The sequence below is a fragment of the Scomber scombrus genome, chromosome 9, assembly GCF_963691925.1.
Source record: "Scomber scombrus chromosome 9, fScoSco1.1, whole genome shotgun sequence".
Lineage (NCBI taxonomy): Eukaryota > Metazoa > Chordata > Actinopteri > Scombriformes > Scombridae > Scomber > Scomber scombrus.
Genome location: NC_084978.1, coordinates 24,597,399 through 24,620,937, shown reverse-complemented (window position 1 = coordinate 24,620,937; position 23,539 = coordinate 24,597,399). Strand labels below are relative to the sequence as shown.

Genomic DNA, 23,539 nt, shown 5'->3' with positions numbered 1-23,539 from the left:
CGGATGGCTTACAATTCATATTAACTTAAGATAAACCTTTAAACGATCACAGCAGTGTTGTCCTTCAAACTGATATCCAGAGCATCCTGGTTTGATGCAGAGTTTAATGTCAAAAATATGCATTTTCCATTGTCATGTCCAGTCAGCCCTTAAATCCTATAGTGTGATAAGACGGCATGAATGCCTTTCCAAACATTTCAACCCAGTGTCACACACAGGTGCGTGTTGTGTCTTTCCAGAGTGCAATGTCACAAGTGAAAATGTGAGTTGGTGTTGTGAGCAGGATTGTAGACAAAAGTCCTCCAACAAAACACCACTCCATTAGGATATTTTGACTAGACACCAACAAGTTCAAATTTAATTTAATTATTATATTTCCCCGACATTTTCTTTAATTCATATAATTGCGCAGTTTTCTGTAATTTGCATCTGTCTATACAATCGTTTAAATGTTGTTTCAATGTACATTGTCAGTAAGATGGTGGTGATAGAAAAATGCAAAGAAGCTTATGTTAATCTAAATGTATCTTTTGTTTGTTGATCTATCTCAAATTTACAGATGGTGATATCATCTTTAAAAAACGCAGATATGCAGAAACAGTACTTAGAACACACATCTGTTGTGAGGTCAAAGTATAGTCTCAAATAGAGCTGATTACATGCTTTAACAAGAGACAGGTTTGAAACACATCCCATAACCAACTGTTGTTCATGTGTTACTTCTTCAGTGTGCTCTGTTGCACCTGAAACCACACCCATCAGTGATGTCACAGTGCACCTCTACATCACTGCAGTGAAGTGAGAAGTTAAACCACTGGAGGTCAGCAAAGACTAATTTTTCAGCTTATGAGAAGTTTTGTTTGTTTGTTTGAGGGGGTGAGTGTGGTGAAATAAGTTGTTTGCTGTCTATTTAACAAAATGCCTTCAATTACTGAAATGTTTCTTCTTGCACTGCTTGTTTTGTGGCTTTCGGTTTAGAAAATGTGATCACCACGATACTGTTGTGGCCCTTTCTTGTCCTAAATGTTGTCTTTCAAATTTGAATTACAGCGCCTATAAAAAGTATTCACCCCTTGGATGTTGTCCTCTTTTATTGCTTTTATAAATTGAATCATGGTTAATATAATTTGGCTTAAAAAAAAACTCTCTTTAATCTCAAAGTGAAAACAGATTTCTACAAAGTAATGGAGCTTTTTGGCCTTCAGGCTAGATGCTATGTTTGGCAGACACCAAACACTGCATATCACCACAGACACACCATCCCCACTGTGAAACACGATGGTGGCAGCATCATGCTGTGGGGATGCTTCATGGCCGCACACACTGGGAGGCTTGTAAAGGTAGAGGGTAAAATGAATACAGCAAAATATCGGAAAATCCTGCAGGACAATCTGTTTCAGTCTGCAAGAGAACTGCGACTTCGGAGATTTATTTTCAGCAAGACAATGACATACAGCATACAGTGAAAGCTACACAGAAATGGTTTAAAGACAACAAGGTGAATGTTCTGGAGGGGCCGAGTCAAAGCCCAGACCTCCATCTAATAAAGAATTTGTGGCTGTACTTAAAAGGAGCTGTTCACGCCCGATCACAGAGCAACCTGACAGATTTTGAGCAGTTTTGCAAAGAAGAATGGAGTAAAATCACAGGGTCCAGATGTGCAAGCCTGATTGAGACCATTCCACTCAGACTCAGTGCTGTGATTGCAGCCAAAGGTGCATCTACTAAATACTGACTTGAAGGGGGTGAATATTTATGCAGTCACTTACTTACATTACATACTTTTAATTAATTGACATTACTTTGCAGAAATCTGTTTTGCAAATTATTTTTTTTTAAAAAAGCCAAATTATATTGACCATGCTTCAATTTATCAAAGCAATAAAAAAGGATGCACACCTGAACAATGATGTGTACATGTCTCACAGGCTTTTCATTGGAATTCTGTGTCATACTCACTAGCTAGAGTAAATGAATGTCTGTCATATGAGTTCTAAAAAGTTATTTTACTGGTTCCCAGCAAGTTGCTTTATTTCTATATTGGGAAAAACTGCAAACAAGAAATCTGTTTATTCTGAACCTGGAATGTTATGCATGTTTGTGAACTTACAATGTTTCAAAATAAACCACAATGTTTCACATTGTTTTAAAATGTTTTCATTGTGGTGATTCCAATCAATCAAGTTGTCATTTGTTATTTGACAAACCAAAAACCCAAAACCCTATTTCTTCAGCTGTATTTAAACAGAAATTGACCTCAAGTGATGGCAAGTCAATATCTGTTGAATACTGTCCACCATCTCCACTTTTCAATGACAAATGAAAAAAAGTTATGTTCTGACATTGGACAAATAAAGTGAAACCATTGTTTTAAGAGAGTTGACAAAATGAAGACATTCACAACCATTTAAATATTGGCAGTCTTTATTTCAACAAGACTAAAATGTTGTTTAATATACATTTTTCTCTTACAATTTAACATCTATCTCATCTTGTTTTTTCCATAACATTTAGGAGATACTCTGACAAGTAAAAATCTGGTGTACTGTTACGGCCTCTTTTAGAGACATCTAAAACGGCTGCTCTTTATTTACACATTTTTTATTCTTTTCAGTCACTCGCTCACTCTCTCCTCAGACAGTGAGCTCTTTCTGTTCTTGTGGGCCAAAGGCAGATGGAAAGGTTTCAACACCTGTCCAACTCAACTTCACAGTCACTAGACTGAAGTTACTCTGTGGATCAAATGAACAACATCCAGCAGCTGGACACAACTCCCGCCAGCCGGAAAATGTTGCTGCCCCGGCCCGCAAGCACAGACATTTACCATCATCACCCCAAAACCTTTCCTCTGACTCTCAGAAAGTTGGGTTTTCTTCACACTCAACACAACTCCTCCACATGACAAGAACACATGCATAAGCCCTTGTAGAAATGTTGGTGGTACACAGAAAGCAGGAGAATTGAACCGGTCACATGCAGACGTAACGCCAAATCAAGCTGCTGAAGCTCAGCTTCATCACGTTAAATTAAGGCTTCAGTATTTTAGGTGAGTTTGCATAGATGTTCCTTCGATGTAAGATAATTGATATAGTTGTCCTCACTGATTCCTTCCAAGTCTTCACAACTGGACTGACCATTAGGAACATCGCTTTTTTTGAGGAAAATTTAATGTAAGCTTACAATCAACTTGTCAATTTTGAAGCCGAACAAGTAGAAAAAAGGCTGTTTGCTATTTACTGTCTGTCCTGACTGCAGCTGCTTGTTTCAGACTTGCGAGGTTTAAAATGCAATTAACAAAATTCATATTTAAAGCCCTCAAAATCTGATACCAATTAAATCAAATACTCTGTGACATTAATAATATTTCCACCTACATTATGCATATCAAAACATTCAGAATACTGTATTTTTTTTGGATCATCTATGTCAGTTCTAGGAGAATGTTTGCAATGACAGTAAGACACATACATAAGTTACTGTACAAAGGCTACATGAGGCAGCATCATTTTAGAGATGAAATGTCCAGGTAATGCAACTTACACACACCCCATTATCAAATTAACAGACAATCTTATGTTGTGCTCGTCAGCTGATGACACGCTCAAAACCCTACGAGAGAATCTGAGCAGATTATTGATACAAATCATTAACACCTACATTCTTTTTTTTACCTTAAAAAAAAATTGCTAATAATGTACCGAGGTTAAAAAAAAGAAAGAAAAAAAGATCAGATCAGGCACCATACATTGCATTCATTTTGGTAGCATTTGTGAAAACACTTCAACATTCAACCTGGTGTTGAAATGATGAGAAGGTGAAGATGAGGATAGGTAGATCAAATGCTTCAGGATGAGTCTGTTTATACTGACACAGGCTGTTTTTAAGAGGTACAATGTGTATTTGTGGGGAACCGGGGGGTGTGGGGCAAAAAAAAAAAAAAAAGCCCCTTAAAACTGTGCACACCTTCCAAAAAGTGCCCCCCCCCTCCATTCCATCCATTATCTGTGCACGTTGTCCTCTTCCAACCGCCTAAAACTAGCAGTAAAATCCACTGTAGTACCTAATATATATCTTCATACCAAAAACAAAAAAGAAATAGCTAAAAATTACAACACCTCTTCAACATAAACCCTGTATTAAAATAATCTTTTTTTCTTGATTTCATTTGATCAAAGCACTGTCTTTTGTTCCTCTTCTCTAAGTTTAATGTGAAGGCACTCTGAACGTACACGTCGCCGCCCTTTTCTTTTCAAAACAACGTAAGACTGTAAAGAGTCAGATCCTCTGTGCTGAACTGAGCTTACAGTACAACAAACAAAAACAAGCACAAAAAAACCCAACAAAAATAAAAACAGGGCATTCGGGACTTGTCAGCTTTGCCTTCTTCAGGGGTAACGCCAGGGGAGTCCCTCTCTCTCTCTCTCTCTCTCTCTCTTTTCTTTTCCCGAGGCGCGATTAACTTTCACCATCAGGATGCCGACCGCGCAGTCAGTCGCTTATCAGACACTTTCAAAACTCAACATCACTACATTTGCATTGACAATGAGAGCATTTGTGAGGTATGACCATTACTGTGGAACTGTTTTAGCTGAGACCACTCAATCGCAAATTAATGAGGCAATTAAAAAAAACGTTAAGGTTGTGATAATAGCTCATAGAAGACATACACTATATGCATGTTTGGGCTCGCAGAGAGGCACAGAAAGCTCTTCTAAAAAAAAAGAAATGATTCCATCTCTGGAACGAACACAAAACACCTGTGCTGTGACTTCTCGCTGTAGCTTCTAAGAGATGAGTTTCTAAACATCTCTGCAAAAGCAAAACAGACAAAAAGCTCACACCGTTCATTCGCTGAGATCAACAAGTCTATATTACTGCAGCAGGCTTCATCATTTCCGCCTGGCTGATGCACTGATTTGCTCACTATATATTATTTGTTGATCTCAGAATCATTGAAACAGAAAAGAATAACCTCAGAAATATGAAGTTATGTCCCATCACAGGCACTCAGTTTTAGTCATTGGATAGGAATCATTGAAGAAGGCACACAAATGAATTATGATATTAAATTGCCAGAGTAAGACAATTATATAATGTTTGTAATGCTGCAGCCAGAACCATACTGTAGCTCCAAAAGAGCCATAAGGAGTAAAGGTTTACCTGGGAGGGGGAAAAAAAGGGGGCGGAAAAGGTGGCAAAATCATATTGCTGTACACTGATGTCCTTAAAAACATACAAACAAATAATTAAAAGTGAAGTTATTGTAATATTAAGAAGAGTCTCCCCCTCCCCCTCCCCTTCCCCCCAATGGCGGACAGTCCAAGGTCCTGAAGGCAGTCTTTTTAAAGTCTCTCTGACAGGTTTCCCCCTTTCGCTCCGTCATTCCTGGTCGTTCTCTTCCTCTCTCCCTGCCCGGCCAGTTTTATCTCAAGTGGGCGGCGAGCAGGGTCAGGGCGAGCCCGCAGAGCGCCAGCGCCATGCTTCCCTGTGAGGCGACTACGGCCGATGATGCCTGCACCGGGTCGACCCGCGGTTTGCCGGGGTTCGGCGGAGTGGAGAAATACATGTCCCGGTCTGTGTCGCAGGATGGCGAGTCGCAGCCGCTGCCGCTTTCTTCACCTCCGCTGCTCTCCTCATCTGGACACGAAAAAGAAAGAAAGAAAGAAAGAATGTAAGAAAAATAAAGGGGATTTGTTGCAAGTGCGATAATTTGTTGTTAAGAAATTTCCGTCCTCACCGTCCCCAACGTTTTCGATAGAGATGTCGTGGCCATTGTGCGCCGCTTTCAGCCTACTAGTCATTTCCTTCAAAACTGCAATCTGGCTGCGGATCATAATGTCCGGCTTCGTTATGTCCACGTCCACGTCAGGGTTGGACACCTGATTGGCCAGTCCGCTGCTGATGACCACCGACTCGTACCTGTGTGAAACAGAGCGGGCGTTCAGGATGTCGGATCGTCTTGCAATTAAATTGAGATTTTTTTCCCCCACAAGCGTGATGTCCTTACCTGCTTTTTGCCGTTCCGTTCCAGCAGTCGTCCCCAGGTGCAATCCTTTCACCTGTGCACACCGTCTCTGGCAACGTTGACCAGAACTTCTTTGCGTTTTTCAGCTTCTTCTTCACGTCACTTGTCTGAGTAGCAAACACAAAAAACAGTCAAACACACAAATCTTCAGGAAAGGAAACACATGAGTGTAGTTGCGCCGTGTGTTTTTTTTAATAGAGCGTACCAGTCTGTCTAAGCTGGTCCCTGCTGCGGTGGTGGGTCTGGCGTCGGGGCTGTAGGGGCGGAAGCGGCCGGTGAAGCCTGTTTCTTTGACGGCACGTTTGGAACGGAAGGCCATGCTCAGTTTCGGCTGCCCACATCCCTGGAAAACCTGTCACAGGGCGAATAGAAAAGTAGAAAGCAGAGTAAGTGAAACTGAATCTTTTTTATTTCTTGAGTCTAAAATGAAAAAAGATGATGAAAGAGATACTGACTTTCTGTGAAACTTGCATGCTGTTCTCCTGCATATTCATGATGGCTTCTGAGATCTTCACGTCAATGGGATCCGTGACCGATTCGAAATTAAAGGGACCTTCGAGCCTCTCCGCTAAACTGAGCATGGCATCTGAAAAACAGAACATTTCAACACTTTAGAAAGCGATTCATTGGGAAAGCTTCTGTCTGAGGTTGGTGTTGCAAACAGGCGCCACTAGGGGGAAGCACATGGCCGTGAGCAGGAGTTCGTTAACCAGTGAAAGGAGCTCTCAGATTATAACAGAGTAAAACTGCTGCACAGTGAAAGCAGACAGTAGCAGTGTCAGCAGGCAGAGACAGACACATGTAATGATGGTATAGAGACAAGGGGAACATCTTTTTGTCACACAAGTCTGTCACGTAGTATTAATATAATACACACACAGAAGAGAGCAGAGGATACATACACACACACACCAACCTAAATGTAATGAAACTGATCTGCTCCTGTGTTTACTAAACACAGGAGCTGCATTCATCCTGTGGGCCACAACACGTACGATTTGTACCAGCCCTCCCTGTTCTGCTTTACTTATACAGATTACTAAAGAATGGAGACGTGTTTGTACATGTTTTTTTCCTCTTTTTTTTTTTTCTTTTACAATAAGTGCTATGTTTCTTTGTTAAACACGTCCTTGCCAAACTGTAGCGAGCTAAAAATGTGTCATGGCCACAAATGTAAAGAGGGGTGCATGTTTAGATAAAGGTTGGATTAGATAAGGTTGATACGAGCGCAGGAGCGGAAACTTTGTAAAGAGCACAAAAAGCAGGGAGTTATATAAATATGCTCTGCTGCCAAATCAAACACTTAAAGCCATTATGGTTATAGGTTGGTTTCATAATGGCTGCAGAAGGTGTTCTTGCTTGGCGTGACGGTCATTTACCGAGGAAGTTGTTCCACTCTGTGTCCAAGTCGGCCTGGTTGGCAAAACATCCACGCATCACGTTCAGACAGTAATTCTGGCAGGGCTTCAGCTCCACTTGGCCGGAGCAGTAGGGACAGTACAACATCTTCATGGCCGCACGCACACAGCTGGGAGACGCGTTGACCTGCAGGAGGCAGAGGGCAGTAAGCAGACTGTTATCATTGCGCCGCGGTTCACAGCGGAGAAACACTCACTCACACACATACTTAGACAGTGAAAAAGCATGACCATTAATTCTGGGAGCCGACTCCACAAAGCAGCATAATCTAATCATCAATTAATCACTCAGTGCAGTGGAAAAACATGTCATACCAAAGCAGTCAGAGTGGTTTATGTTATCAGAGACACAGTAATGAAACCACAGACAGTTTTTCCCAGAAAGATATGAGGTCAGACAACACAGGGCAAGGGGCCGGGGGATGGACCACGCTTTTGGGAACACTTTAGATTTAGATTTATTGACGTATCTCTGCTTTTGAACAGAAGATAAAAGCTTACATCGTCCTTCTTCCTTACCGTTGAAACTTTGTTGACGACCTCCGGCATGAGCGCCAGGCCGCGGACGAAGGTGCGCGCGGCGACGAACGCCCGCGTCAGCTGAATGCGGAGCTTGCGGGGCACGTCGCCGAAGGGCTGCAGCTGATCCGTGTGCCGGCTGACGCACTCCATGTAGGCGTCGCTGAACTCGTACTGCACATTGACCAGCCGGAACATCCTCTCCAGGAGTTCGGCCCAGAAGTCCGACAGCATGGAGTCCAGGTTGACGGCGGCGCTGCCCGACACGTAGTATCGCGTCAGGGACTCGAAGAAGTTCCTGAAGAGCTCAGCGTTCTGCACGTACATCATCCCATAGGTCCGCACGAACATGTTGTGCAGCGAGGCCTCTGCGTTCTTCAAGAGCTCACGGAAAAACTCTGGAGAAAACAGAAAGGCAGGAGGGTTAGGGGTTATAGTGTGATGACCAAATGCTGACGTTTCCAGAAAAAGCCAGGACAAAACAATCCTCAATGTTAACATTTCAGTGTCCATCTACAGGGAGGGATATATTTTAAAGAGGTTAGGAAGGAAATTCAATTTGTATGATGGCTCAAATATTGTTTGGAACATCTGCAGATACCGAAGCCTGATTTCATCTATCCTTACTACTCCTTTTTTATTTTTTATTTCACTTGTTTGGGTTTAGCAGATTCACACTATGCTCAATGGATATCCTTTAACAAAACAACGCACCATCAGATTATTATAATACACACATTCCAACATGACCACAGTGTATGTAAATAACTGTTACATACTGCATTATAGCATATCTGAAGATCTTGAGAGTTCTTTGACTATTTTACTGATTTTTATTTATCTCTCCTGACACTTATTTTTAAAATATTTAAAGATAAGTGTCAGGGGAAGACTTTGTTTGTACAGGGAACCTTATTTAAACTGTGTATGACAATAAATGCTTTGACTTGACTCTCCTCCGCCTGCACTGCTGCCACCATTTAAAATCTGATTGATGGTGTTCCACCTGTGCTCGTGTCCTGGCATTTTTGAGTATCTCAACTGAAACAGATTAGGCATAAAATCTTGGCTGAAAGGCAAAAGGAATGTGTGGGATGTGGGACAGTTGGAAATTAGATGACAAGAGGGAGTTGGGGGGGGGGGCAAAAGGTGAAGCCGGAGCATCTGTGTCAGGCCGAGCCAGCCAGCCAAAGTATGAGAAGTGGAGCTGTTCCTCGTCTCGGGCGGACTTGCCATTCAGCGGAGACGTCTCTCCACATCAAGCCGCTTCAAACTGACCACCATCAATGGCATTTTTCTGTTGTCACATTCCATTCGCTCTCCTTTTCTCTCGGCTTCTCTTGGACTGTCCTTCAGAGGCATTTTCAATAGGATTACTGAATAATGCGACCCCCCCCTCCACTCCCTCCTCCTCCTCCTCCTCCTCCCCTCCCGTATATGGACCTGTACCCCCCCATCCAGCCCTGCATCTCCCTCCTCTCCGCTGCTTTCACTTCATCAGTTCCTTCAGAGAGCTCTCTTCAGTAGAGACAAGGAACAATGACCTACTTCATCCTGAGGAATGTCCATCACCCCCCCACACACCCTCCTCACTGCTTTCCCCCACCCCCAATAATCCAGGCCCCCCTATCCCACGCCCCCCCCCCCCCCCCCCCCAAAAAAAAACTTTCTTAATCTGAACAAAATGAGAATTCCACAGTCTCTTAAAAATGCTTGACCTTCAGTCTTGCGTGCATGCGAGTCTATGCTCACCACCTTTTCAATCATCTCTCTCTTCTTCTTCTTTTTTTTTCCTCCATCAACTCCCCCCGTCTCACCCATCGCTTGCCCCCCCCGTACGCGCAAAACTTCTGTCCCTGCTAAAGTTCCTCTGGGTGCCCTCTGTTTCGGCTTTGAAATGTAAAGTTCCCATGCTCTCACAGAGGGAGTCACTACTAAACGCTCCCTGCCACCAGTGGACACACAGACACAGACACAGACACACACACACACACACACACACACACACACACACACACACAGTCCCCGAGTAGTGCTGTCACTTCCACTTCAGACTGACACACTAAAAAGAAAAAATGAGGAAAGGGAGGGAGGGGTGAGGAGGGCGGCTTGGGGCGGGTTAAGTTGAGGGCTTTTTTAACTCCAAATCCCCACTGTGTCACCAAGGATACCGGAAACATTGCAGCCCCTCCATTTACCTCCCCGGCATCATTGCCACACCAACCCCCCCTCCACCCAAACCTCCAACACACACACACACACAAAGCCAGGGGAGAGGGCACCAAGTTCCACGCTCCATTGACAGAGATTAAAACAAAAGGTCCACCCCCCCACCCCCTGGAATGTCATAGTAGCCACAAGTTTAAAGTCAGTGAAAGGAGATGGAGGAGGTGAAGAGGAGGAGGAGGAGGAAGAATCCCAAAACGTACTAGCAGAGTGGTAATGCCTATATGCTAAACAGATAAGCTCAGTAATGAGTTGGTTAAAAAGATGTGTGTGTGTGTGTGTGTGGGCGGTACGGAGGCCGTTTGGCCCGAGCCAAGGGTCTGAAGCATGAGCAGCATTACAGAGGCATCTTGCATTGTCATTAAACAGTTTATGTTTATGACACGCAGCCGTCTGCCAACAGGGCCGAGGAAGCCGAGTGCTCCCTCCGGATTTTTCCGTTAAAAAAATGCGCCTGACGCTCGGCCAGTGGTCTGCGAGAATGTGGGTGAAAGGTTACGAAAGAGAGAGAGAGAGAGTGTGAGAGCTGTAAGTAGAAATGTAAAGGAAAAAAGAAGAATGGCTCCTGCCTCTGTATGTATCTGTCTTTTCCCTTCCTCGCCCCCGTCACTGTGTCCCCACATGTTACAGAGGAGCCCTAAATTATGAGCGATGTTCTTAGGCTGCGATCCATCACGGGAACAGCGGAGCTGACCGGTCTCCTCCCACTTCCTCCTCCGAGAAGCTGCCCCCCCTCCCCCTTCCATCCATGTCCCTATAAACTCTGCTCCTCCCCAAATCTCAGCCCAGGCAGTAATTGCGTCCTATTTGTGCCAATTAGTCCCTGCTCTTCTCCCCTTTCTTAAGGGATGGGATTCTGTCCCTCCTGCTGTTGGACTTCAGTGCTGTGGATGGATGTCTCTTGTTGTGTGTGTGTGTGTGTGTGTGTGTGTGTGTGTGTGTGTGTGTGTGTGTGTGTGTGTGTGTGTGTGTGTGTGTGTGTGTGTGTGTGTTTGTGTGTGTGTGTGTGTGTAGGCAAGGGGGTGGGGGGCCCTTAATCCAACTGCTTAAATCCCAGACATATGCTTGCTCTGTTGGACAGGGTCAGTGCAACAGGACAGACAGGCTGAGGCCAGGACAAACACACAGTGAGGAGACACAGAGAGGGGAGAGAACTATTTCTGGCTCTGGTCTTAATTGGCCATGACTCCCAGCTCCAGGCGCATGATGAGAGCCTGCCTAATCACTTACACCACTTCCTGAGTTTGTTGGTGTGTGTGTGTGTGTGTGTGTGTGTGTGTGCGCATGTTGTTGCATCTGTCTTCATGTAACATTCGCAGCTGTGTTTATGCACATCTGCAGTTCCACTCCTCCGCAAGCTGACGTCATTGCTGCCTGCCGTTCCATCTTCGGGGACGGTAAAATGCAACGATAAAGCGCTTCCTGTGCCGGGTTTGGGCCAACGGGAAAAGGCCCCGCTTCTGCTTCAGGGTGTATTAATGTGACGACAGCAGATAAAAAAAATTAAAAAGTGGAAGCAACCTGAGCCTGTCAGAGTATCCTGTGAGAGGGAGGTCTAATGGTGCAGGTGGAAGAGAACGCAGCAGGCCTTTGTAAAGAGATCCTACATCTAACAGTTGAGAGACAGCAGAGACCTGCCTGCAGTGATGAGGTGGGGACGGTAAATGAAATGCAGGGCAGCTCAGGTCTGCCCTCTATAGGACAACCATGTGACCCTACTGCTGTGAGGGCTTCTACCAATTTCTGTACAACTTTTACATGATGGTTGTAATCATCAATGGAAGATGCCTTCTTGCAGTTTTGGTGGTGTGATGTAGGGTGGGTTAATGAGGACTTTCCCATCAAGTTGAAACACTTTTTTTTTTTTTGCTGTAAAACAGGAAATTGGTCTACTATCAGTTCTACTATCAGTTCCTCAAAAATCAGAGCATGTCCTCATTTAGAGCCTCACCATTTTTCTCTAATGTTAAAGATACACTATGCAGGATTTGCTCAACAACAGAGACAGCGAGAGAGAGAGAGAGAGAGAGAGAGATGCTAACGAAAACACAGCGGTGAATCGGATGGATGGAATTTCATGATTGTTTCACGGTGGTTATGTTCTGGAGCGCAAATAAACACCCCTCCCACACCGCCACACAACCTTACAGGAAGGTGGTGGATTTTGTGAGGATGCAATCCCCGCCCTCGGTCAAGCAGACACAAGAGAGAGCAGAGGAGAGAGATGATTTAGTGATGTAACTTGGTCGCTACATGTTTGTGAGTCTTAACCTCACAACCTGGGGGCAATACGCACATTGCACAGAGTTGATAAGCAGAAGTGTCCCAAACACAGCAAAATAATAAGAAAATACAGGCAGAGGGCAGAGTCTCTGTCGCTGTGTAATTTTAGTGGGTCACTGTGATGAATGAGGGAGATTTTTGTTTTTGTTTTGTTTTTTAAAAGGAAAATCCTGCATAGTACACCTTTAAAGTAACATTTTTGAAATTCTCCTTTTCGTTGTCTTTGGCAACACCTATGGTGATAAGCTGTAATTGCATGTATCTTTGGGCCGTCACCTCCCAGAGATCTGAACAGTGTGTCGTCTGCGTGACGTCAATGCTAGCGGAGAACAGGAAAAAAAAACGTGCCGTTTCACACACACACACACACACACACACACACACACACACACACACACACACACACACACACACACACACACACACACACACACACACACACACACACACACACACACACACACACACACACACACACACACACACACACACACACACACACACACACACACACACACACACACACACACACACACACACACACACACACAAGTGAGTTGAAGTGGGAGCCTGTCTCTCTGGTGGACCAACTGCTGCTGGCTGATGGAAAACGCATCACTAACTTTGGGCTGTTTGTAATTTATCCTGGGAACGTCGCCACCGACATCCAGTTCCTAATGTTGAAAAAGCGAGGGCTTTCATCAGTGGTTCAATCACCATTGTGTTCCCTCATTTGGCGATATATAGTGACTTAACAGACATTTATTTAAATGGTTATAAACAATCATGAGGGAAGACATCCATTACATAATAAATACCTCACCAACTATAGCGTTTAGAAACTAAAATTAGATGCAGATACAGCCAGAGGAATCTTTCTCTCTTTCATCTAGCAACAGATTCTGCTCTCCATCACTTACTGAAGATGTTACAAGTATAGTTGAGAAAAAGTTCAAGTTTTTCAGCTTACATATAATACTCAAGAGACAATTTTACTGCCAGACTTCATGTTTAAATCTGAATTTTGACCTGCTGAAAAAAAAAGATCTACCGAGAAGATTTGGGATGCCATGATTAATAATTTAACTTTTTTGATAATTGTTTAACTATGTTTTAAGAAAAAAATGCAAAAATCAGCTGCTTTCATCTTCTCAAATGTGAGTATTTTTTCAGTATTCTTATTTTTTTGATGGGAGCAAACTGAATATCTTCAAATGTTGATGCTGGCCACACAAAACACTGCAATGAGCTCTGGGAACTTGTTTGTTTTTTTACAATTGGCCAACATTTTATAAAACCAAACATATTTGAGAAACAAAAAAGACAATCATGAAAATCATTATTGTTAGTTGCGGCCCCTAAAGCAGAGTTATAGAAAGCAGCAGTTGGGTCGTGTAAGAAAGCAGTAAATACATGAGAAAAAAAAGTACAGAACTGAGCACAAAAAGCCACATTTGAGAAAAATGAAACATGATCAGTGAGCAGCGAGACAGAGAAAAAGAGAGTGATGGAAAGAGAAAGAAGGGGTCTGAGGGGTAGAGAGAGGGTTTTTTTTTTTGGGGGGGGGGGGGGGGGGGGGGCTGAGTGAGGCATGAGATGGGGACAAAGGGCAGTAAGAGAGGAGAAAAAAGAGGGGCGGGGAGGCTCAAGCAGCCACTGCATTCCGACACGTCACATTCCTGTTCACATCTGGCTGCAATACACACGCTCCCCGTTACTGGCGATCCCTCGCTCCCTTTCACAGACACATAAGACCTGGCAGATCTGAAGGTTTCTGACCCGCATGTGCACGGGCACGCACGTGTACACACAAATACACAACAGGTAAGCCTACATCCTGAATGTAAGAACACTTCTATACATTTAGAAGTAAAACTTTCTTTTTTCCATCAATCTTCATCCTCTCTCCTCCTCCTCCTCCTCATCATGCCACGGTTAAGGTGGAGGGGAGAGGGGGGGTGGCTGAAGGTACTTAAAGCTGCCCCACTTCCTCGGTGACTCAGCACTGTTGCATGTTCCCATGCGCTCCCACCCTCAGCAACGGAACCTGATCCCAATATTTACAGGCGTACACACATGTGCTCTCACACACACACACACACACACACACACACACACACAGAGAGAGAGGAACAGGAAGTACAGAGAAGACTGGATCTGAAAATGTGTGTGGTCCGTCTGGAAGTGTGTGTGTCTCTCTGGAGAGAAGGAAAAGCGGGTGGTGAGGGGGGACCAGGCGGTGGTGGTGGTGGTGGGAGGGGGTTGAGGGTGGATGATGAGGCAGGGAGCTGAGACGTTGAGAAACAGGTGGACGGGGCCCAACGGACACAGACTGACTGTCTCCGTTCAGAGCAGTGCGCTGGCAGGTGGAAGCGTCCGTCAAAAAAATCATGCGGCACAAGTGCAGCCGCTGCTGCGACGGGGGACGCTGTGGTGAGCAGCAGAATGTAGACACTGAAAAAGGTGGCTGTCGTGCATGTGTGTGTGTGTGTTTGTTTGCGTAAGTGTGTTTGCTTACTGTCAAAGTGGTCGTGCCTCTGTTTGAAGGTGGATTGTAGGTTGGTGCTAAGCCTGGAGACGGGCGCTTTGATCTCCGTGTGGCTCTGCTGGCTCAGCTTCTCCTCCATCTCCACGGTGCAGCAGGAAAAGCCCTGCGGACACACTTTGAGGGGGGCTCCTGGAAGAAGAAGAGCAGAAGCGCTACTGTTACACAACAAGCGAGACCACCATCATGAATCACATCACCGCAGTATACAAGCAAGTCAAAGTTAAGCCTGTCAGAATACAAAATGTGCTCAGCTGGAAGGATTTCAAACACGTGCGAAACCTCAAAAAGTGATTAAATTTATAAAATAAACGTTGGTTTTTGTACACCTACAGAGCGGCTTTGTTAGCATCTGTGTGGTTACTATTATAAACCACTATTGGCCAACTTTAATAGACATTCTGCTTGTTGGAAACATCAATCAATCATTAACACATAACCTTGCTTTTCTATGGGAAAAAACCTTAAAATTTGCTAAGGGAACAACTTCTCCCCCTCACCAAATCAAATCCAGCGCGGGTGTGAAAACCCCCTTAACTGCACTTAAGTGGAATAATTGCAACACTCAGCTCAGAGCGCTCTTTAGCCAGCCACTTTATAGAGGCTTGCTCTTATCCTGGCGCTCCCCTCCACCCTCCCCTGTACTGATTGATAGTTCAGAGCTGAAGCTATTCCAAGAGAGCCGCGTCCTTCTAAAACACAGACTTTGAAGACGAGAGGATTAACTCTTCACCCGCTTTGCAGGTGAGGAGGTACACTGAAGCCATGTGCGCACAGATGCAGATGAAAAACGAAAATGACGTTATAAATAAGGCAGGAAAGCACAGATCTTTTTTTTCCTGTTGCACCGTGAATGGGGGAAGCACCTTTTTTTTTGTTGAGAATGCGTATGTATGACTGCCATGTGACCCCCAAGCATCTGACTGATCACGTGACTCATTTCTGAAGTGGGTGATGCTCCTTTTTCATTCAGCGTTGTGACCAAACAACATGAATCCACTCTCAACTAGAGAGCTGCAGGCTTAAGAGGCTCTTTACAGGAGAGATGTGAAGTGTTTTTCTGTTGTTTTGGAATTAAACACATAGCTGGAGAAATGTTCTGAAAATGCTAATTTAGATAAACCACCATTTAAAAAAAAAAAGAAAAAAAAAAGGCTTTTAAACCGATCCGCATAATTGAGAATATGGCAGCACACTGAGTCAAAAACCTATCCCGCTTCCTTATCGGAACCATTATTCAAAAAACTTCAATACCGCGTTTGATAAGGGAGCGGCTGCCAACTTTGTCAAAAAAAAGGAGAGTTCAACGTCCCAATTAAAGCGGAGGGGGTCAGGGGAGGACGAATGCAAAGTTGCAGCTGCAATAATGTTTTGTTTTAAAAACGTGGCTGATGGAATTCGGGAGAACACAGGGATCCTTTCACTGCATTGCAGGCACCAACGGCCTTGTTTGGTTTTCCCCGCCGGCTCGCCGTGCTCTCTGACTTGAGGCCTGTGTGCCTCTGCACAGGTTCTCACTACTGGCGTGTCACAGATGCCGAGGCTTTTAAAATGACTTGTATGGTACATGCTGCCATTTCTGAAAAAAAGGACTCCTTGAACATTGACATAAAATTTGATGTGAAGTGTGAAATTGTGCTGCTTTCTACACTTGGTGAAAATGCTCAAATGCATTCATGTTTTATGTAATACTGCAAATAACTCAACATCCACTGTAACACCATACGCCTCAACAGCTTCTTCTTCCTGATATTAATATACATGTTTCTGATCTATTATGAGGGGTTTTGTCAGATTGTAACAGTTTCAAACTATAAGAAAATTGAAGCAACAAGTGAAAACACAGCAGGGGAAAAGTATAAAAAGCAGCTTGTAATATCTAAACAAGCCTTGTTATGTCTTTGTCATTGTACTGAAATGATTTGATAACTAAAGCTGGTGCCGCTTCTTTTTTAAAAACTTCTGTTACTCGTTGGGGTTGAACATGAAGACGGAGCCCTGTTGTATTTCGTTCTGGGCCCGATTCATACGGCATACCACTGCGGGGATTTTTTACTGTTATCTTTGCCATCGGTTGCCATGTTTGACGTGTCACCTTGGCAACCGGAGCCATGTGGATATGTTTTTCTGTGATGTTGCTTTCATTCTTTGTTGTGCATGTAATAGAAACGCCCTTTCTTTTTTCTTCTGCTGGGAAAGCAAGACTTAACTAGTGACTTTTTTTTGTTGTTATTTTACATGCGTATACCTTCATATAGATGAGGGAGGAATCTGGTTTCTAGATCAAGTTTCTAGATTTAAGGGTCTTCAGAGTGCTGGTGGAGCCATTACAAGCTAAACATCACCAGACGCAACTCGGAGTTTAGCCTCGACGTACAGCTCATTTAACTCAGAGTAATGAAGCATAATATTTTTAGAAGAGTTCCCCGAGTGTCAAGCATAGGAGCTAAAATGTTAAAAAAAATTAAACTATAGGGTCAGAAGTGACTCCGGTGATACAATCATCTAAACAGGGCGAGCTAGAGGGAGGGATGCACCCCTGGCGCCATTAACGGGACCCCTCAGTCTGGGATCAGGTCCAAATAAGCCTCAAGTCACTGCTTCGCTCACAGTGCTCTCTCTCCCCAAACTCATCTCTGTCCCTCTAACCCTCGCCCATTCCACCAGAATCCCACCCCCCTCCTCACCTCCTCTACCTCCCCCTTCTATATACACACACACATGCACGTACACACACTCGCACACATACCCAGGCACAGTTGGCAGCCCCAACCTAAACATATTCACACATCACATCACTGCTCAACACATGGCTCTTTGTACCAGTGTGATTGGAGGTACAGGGAGCGCACACACACACTGAACTTTTTAGGTGAAACAGCCGTCCAGTCTCTCCTCTGGCGGGGGCCCCACGCTCGCCCGCAGCACGGCCCCCGTACAATCAAAAGGGGGCTATATCCACGTGGAAAATGGCCCTAGTTACCAAAGTACACAAATAAAAGTGAGATGGTCAATATTTCACTGGAATGTCTGTACAAATGTCACATTGTTAGCCCGGAGGATTAAGTCTCTGAAAACTGAAGATTCTTAGCTAATGCATACTTTGTGAAAACATTTTGGCAGCCAATTTCTCAAAGAACCGCCGGGAGAAAAATGGCAGCGAGGGCCGGAGTGCGAGAGAGTTAAAAAAAAAAAAAAAAAAAAAGTGGGAAAAAAAGGAGGAAGAGTTCGATCCTATAAAAACCAACATCATGCTGGACTTTGTGTGACATGTTTCGGGCCTCGCCGTTTTTCACAATCGGGCTCGCTCCATCGGTTTTTTACTCTGCAGTCACGATGCATGAATAGTCTCTGTGTGTGATGGGTGGTGAGCTGCCTCTCGGTGCTGCCTTATGGAGATCCTTTTAGGGGGGGGGCCTCTCAACTCGTCAGCTTCCAAGAGTGTTTTAAGATGTAATAAGACACAAGAGACAGAACATTGTTCCAGTGTCACTCAGAAGAGGGAGAACTGCCATTTAAGGCGGTCAAAACAACATAGCGGCATCTTGTAAACAAACACGGGGCTGCGTGTCGTGGCATTCATCGGCACTCGGCTGCCTCCTCTGCCTCCCTCTTTGTGGGGAGACCACCATCCCCTCTAAATGGGCTCATAAAATAAGTCACTTCCCTTTTGACATTGTCCTGCCTCTCAAACTTGTTCTCAGAGGAAGGATGGTGGGGGTAGGGGGGTTGAAAACGCCTCATGGACAAAAACCAGATTAGACACCTCACCACCCCCCCCCTCTGCCTGCCATCATGTGCCCCTGAACCAGACGAACCTCAGGGTGCCCCCCCCCCTCCCCCTACATCACCACCACCACCCACCACCTCCCTGCCTCGACCGCCACCACCCTGCAGGCTTAACCAGCGAGGTCAGGGGTTAACAGCCACTCCTCTGAGAGAGGTCCTGTCCTCTGACCCCTCCCTGTCCGCCAGCCAGCACATCCACCACACACAGTAACTCACCCCCCCTCCTCCTCCTCAACAAACCCCAATCACTCCCAATAATAACACCACCACCATACATTCCCCCTACACATACAAGAAAACATAAACACAGGCGACTCCGAGCCATAAAAGTCGCAAACACGAGCGAAAAAATATATATAAATAGAAAAAGCTGAACGGTCGCGCCCCGATCTCAAGTCATAAAAAGTCCCTCGAGGATTATTTCCGTCCCCTCCTGAACTCTAAACATCGCTTTAAAAACTGGCTATAAGAGAGCCGTGGAGGAAGCCACGGGGCAACACATGTCACCAGCCGTCCACAGACTTCTGTCACTAATTGGAGCCTGGTGGTCTGTGACTGAAGCCGACCTCGAAGCGTTCACACAGCCATCACACATTTGTAAATAATTAAAAAATGAACTGTACCCTGCTTATAGCTTATGTACATACTAATGCAACTCCCTGGGGGTTGGGGTGGGGGTCATTTGAAGCAGTGTGGATGATAATGGACATATGATACTTGGGGCGAATTCATTTCAGAACATGACAATCGTGTGAACGTGTCCCGAGTGCGACTGTTGGATGACTGGAGTGTATTAAAAATGCACAAATCGAAACTTCCTAATACACAAATGCTGACTATTAATTGGCATATCAAGCTCCTTGCTATAACATGTAAAAGGAGGAGAGTGCTGCTGCCAGTCTGGCGAAGCGAGACTGTTGTAAAATTTGCACGCCCTGCAGCCATAGCATTCTCCTCTTGCTCCTCACCTCTGTCTAGGGGTGTAATTATCCTGGGGAGAGGAGGGAGGAGGAGGGAAGAGAAGGGGGATTGGTGCCATTTGTTGAGTAACTTTCTGTTCTGCTCTACATCCTGTCAAGCACAATCACATGAGCTCAACCTGTGGTCTATTGAGTAGACCCCCCCCCCCTCCCCGTTGTTGCTTTTTAAAAGGTGTTAAGTTTAACTCGCAAGCATGAAGTCTGTGAAAAGCTTAGGAGAAGTTAGAAAGGACATGTTAAAAAAAAAAGAAAGGTACATATTTCATTTCCAAAATCATAGCAATTGCTTTTTCTAAAGGCTTTCCCCCTTCTTAAATTCCTTCCTGTTTCAGCATGTTGTCAAATCACCCCCTTTTTCTTTCCGTCTGCCCTCCTCTTTCATCTATAAGAACCCTACAATTGTGGTTTCCATCTTGACTCAGAAAAATGAATTCTTTTAGCCCTTACTCGCTTAAAAAAAATGCCATTTATCCATTTTGGAAAAAGACTTTCCAATTAGTTTCCCCCACTCGGTAATTCAACGTTTCAAACTATTCTGATAAGTCTGTCTTCAATAAGGAAGGAAATAAATCATTGATATGAAAGGAAAATGTCTCAGTGTGCCTCACTTTTTTACGAGCTTTCGCTAATAACTTGAAAAGGCGACATTTGGTTTAAATGTTGGATGTGTCATGTTGAAATTAAGCCCACATATATTAAAATAAAAAACTGAATAAATGTTTTCGAGGCTGTGTAATTGTGCAGAGTTTAGCTGGGGAATCTCCCTCGTGAGATCAGTCCAGAGCTGTAAAAACAAAAAAAAGCCCAGAAGTAGAAAGTGAAGTGTCCCATTTTTACACTGCATACTTTCACAGAGGGGAAAAGTGCTTAAAAAGGTACAACATGATATTTCCCAGCGTATTACAAGAAATCCTTTAACGAGGCGAGCGGACGGAGAGAGAGAGAGAGAGAGAGAGAGCTCGGTCTTATTTACAACCTGGAGGAGTATAGTTTGGGTGGGGGGAGGGAAGGTTACAAACATCCACACATTCGCGTCGGGGCTGCTGCTCGGCACGACCGCAGACTCTCGCTCGGGGGGGCTCTGTGCCAGCAGTAGCTGAAAGAGGGGAAAGTGTGTCTTGTTCATTTTCCCCCCGTCCAGATTTTCCCGGCCTCTTTTTTTTTCTCTCTCTCTCAGGAGCCAAACCGGGGGATGACCTGAAGACAACATAACCACCACCCTCACACACACTAAACAGGGTCAACCTTTCAGATTTCACAAGTAGGAGCAATACACTTTAAATGTTCTGTCAAGTCAAATAAAATCATTGAAAAAGTCAGTATGCATTGTTTGGTGCTACCAAAACGACTGAAATACTACTTCACAGTGAATTCAAAATAAAAAGTATGACCATACTAGGTGATGACAGTAGCTTATCTGCTGTCAATCAAAAGCAACAACTTTATACATGGACTCCAGACCAAGTAGGCTGCAGAAAGAATAGCAGGCCCTCTTAAAGTAATGCAGTGTATAATACAGAGAAGAGGAAGCCAAAGAAGACCAAAAAATCCCCCCAAACTGTAAAAGCACAATGCAACAACTGTTTCACTTCCATTTTAAAAGCCATATTAAATATAACAGCCACTCACATAAATCTATCTTACACACTAATACGCTGTGTGTGTACATGGGTGTACTCGGAGCTATGGCCGAAGCACTGCAAAGGGAGAAAATGTTCAATAACGTTATGCTGTAAGCGGAAACCATTATTAGAGAGCTAAGGCCGTTCATATGGAGATAATCAGGGTAGGGGCGATACTTCCACCTACTCCGTTTCTACACTTCAACCTCTGACAAAAATAGAGTAATGACAAGTTTATGGCAAAACCGATAATGATTTTCAAGCTCTCGGGTTCATGAGAGAAAGTCTAGAGGAGGTGAATGTGCTGGCAGGGAGACTTCTGAATCTGACTGAAGTATTTGAATAAAACGGTTGGAAGCGACGCCAAAACGTCGTCTGTAACTTTGCTTTAATGTTAAGTGTTGCACTTAACTGCCGCTCAGCACCCCAGAGCGCCGACTGGTACTGAAAAAGGACAGAAAGTACAGTTAAAAATTGTCGTGGTGGAACGTTTGAAGCCGGAGGGGGTTTTATTTACAGGTGTCATAGAGGACGTTTAAATGTTGAGGACCTGCGTGAAGCTATCTCCTTTCAAAAGGCAGGATGTTCCACTACACATACTGCAGATCTGCTGACGCTCGCATGGAGAGAGAGAGAGAGCGAGATAGATAGAGAGAGAGAGAGAGAGAAACCACTTTTAGCGCGAGGCTCCAGCCGTCCCATGACTCAGATGCTGTGCCGCTGCCATAACTAGCACATAGCCTGTAAAAGGATGGATCTGAGAGGAGGGCGACTCCTTTTAACATTTAAAAAGTTAGGTAGTAAAATCTTTTTTACAGGAAATTGTTTGAAATGGCAAACCTTAACATCTGTATATTTGCCACAATAAAGAGTGAAGAGTTTATCTCCTTGTGTTTGTATGTTCTCCAGTTATGAAATTATTGGTCATGTTTTAGAGCTGCAACGTTTCCTCTGTGAAGATCTAAAGCAGATTTAAATATAGGAGAGTATATATAAAGGCTGTAGCTAAATAGATTGAGCACATGTTGACATTATGCATAATAATATAGTGTTCGAGAGCAGCAGCGTGCTGCAGCATAAGGGCAAACAGCTGATGTGTATAATGGCTGTACACAGGAATATTCTGTTACTTACTGTCTCTACTATACTGTTTCCTCTCTGTTCCTTTTGCACCTGTGTATACTGTGTGCAAGGACAATAAAGTTCAATCTGACCTCATTCTAATCTAATAAAGAGCTGACACTAGGATGCATCTGACTTTGCATCAACCATAAAATGCAGGATCCATCTTTGTTTGTCGCTCGGCATGTTGTCAGCTGATGAGAAAAAGCCTCACATGGCAAGCGGGACGCGCTAATACGAGCTGACCTGTAATCGGGCTTCAACCCCGGAGGTGTTAGAGGTTAATGCAAAAAAAGAACAATTGGCCCGGACCCGTCGGCGACGTCCATAAATAAAAAAACCCGGGTCCACTACTGGGAGGAAGCCTCTCAGTAGTGGAGAGCTCAGGAAACACTCGCACCGCTTGTGACATGAGAGATTTACTCCGCTTAGGAACAATGCTCGCCAGCCATTTATGAGGCAGGAAGTTTTGGTTTAGCGGAGTACTCTCTGGAGTGAATATTTTCAGCGACGCGGGTCCTGGCCACAGGGCTTTTTTGGATAACGTCGGCGTAAAAAAAAAAAGATGTTTCCTTAAATAAATCGGGAATTAAAATCTCTCTTTTCCGCGACGCAGCTGTCAAAACACCAAACAGCCAAAATTTGCTTGTGAGATGGCATGAGTGTGATGAGAAAGAACAGCGTGCCTGCTTCAACTCACTACAATCTCATGTCTCATCTGCTGCTGCTTTTAACACAGGAAAAAACTCTCTTTACAACCATAGAAACACTTAAAGCAGCCTATTTCTGGACGATTTGTCACTTTAATTATGTTTATTTGTGCCAAAAAAAAAACAACAAGCCTCCAACATGATTTTTGAGGCACAATCTCCCCCCCAAAAAAAGCACACACTGGGATCCATAAATCGGAGCCCTCTGCCACCAGAGTCTGATTGCTAAACCAGTCAGGGCCTCTGGCCAATTAAAACTCTCCATTTGTGAACATTCCAAAACGCTGTCATCCATGAACA

At 44.3% G+C, this 23,539-nt stretch overlaps 1 protein-coding gene across 1 annotated transcript in view; it reads right to left on the bottom strand.

Moving 5' to 3' along the window:
* Positions 1-2,406: 2,406 nt before the first annotated feature.
* Positions 2,407-23,539, bottom strand: part of gpc4 (glypican 4) — a 33,408-nt gene continuing 12,275 nt past the window's right edge. Inside the window, exons 2-9 of the mRNA XM_062426286.1 lie at positions 14,990-15,148; positions 7,963-8,360; positions 7,405-7,570; positions 6,481-6,611; positions 6,231-6,377; positions 6,008-6,132; positions 5,738-5,919; positions 2,407-5,637 (exon numbers count right to left, since the gene is read on the bottom strand). Of these exons, the coding sequence (XP_062282270.1) occupies positions 5,423-5,637; positions 5,738-5,919; positions 6,008-6,132; positions 6,231-6,377; positions 6,481-6,611; positions 7,405-7,570; positions 7,963-8,360; positions 14,990-15,148 (1,523 nt within the window). The 3' untranslated portion in view covers positions 2,407-5,422. The remainder of the gene's footprint in view (positions 5,638-5,737; positions 5,920-6,007; positions 6,133-6,230; positions 6,378-6,480; positions 6,612-7,404; positions 7,571-7,962; positions 8,361-14,989; positions 15,149-23,539) is intronic.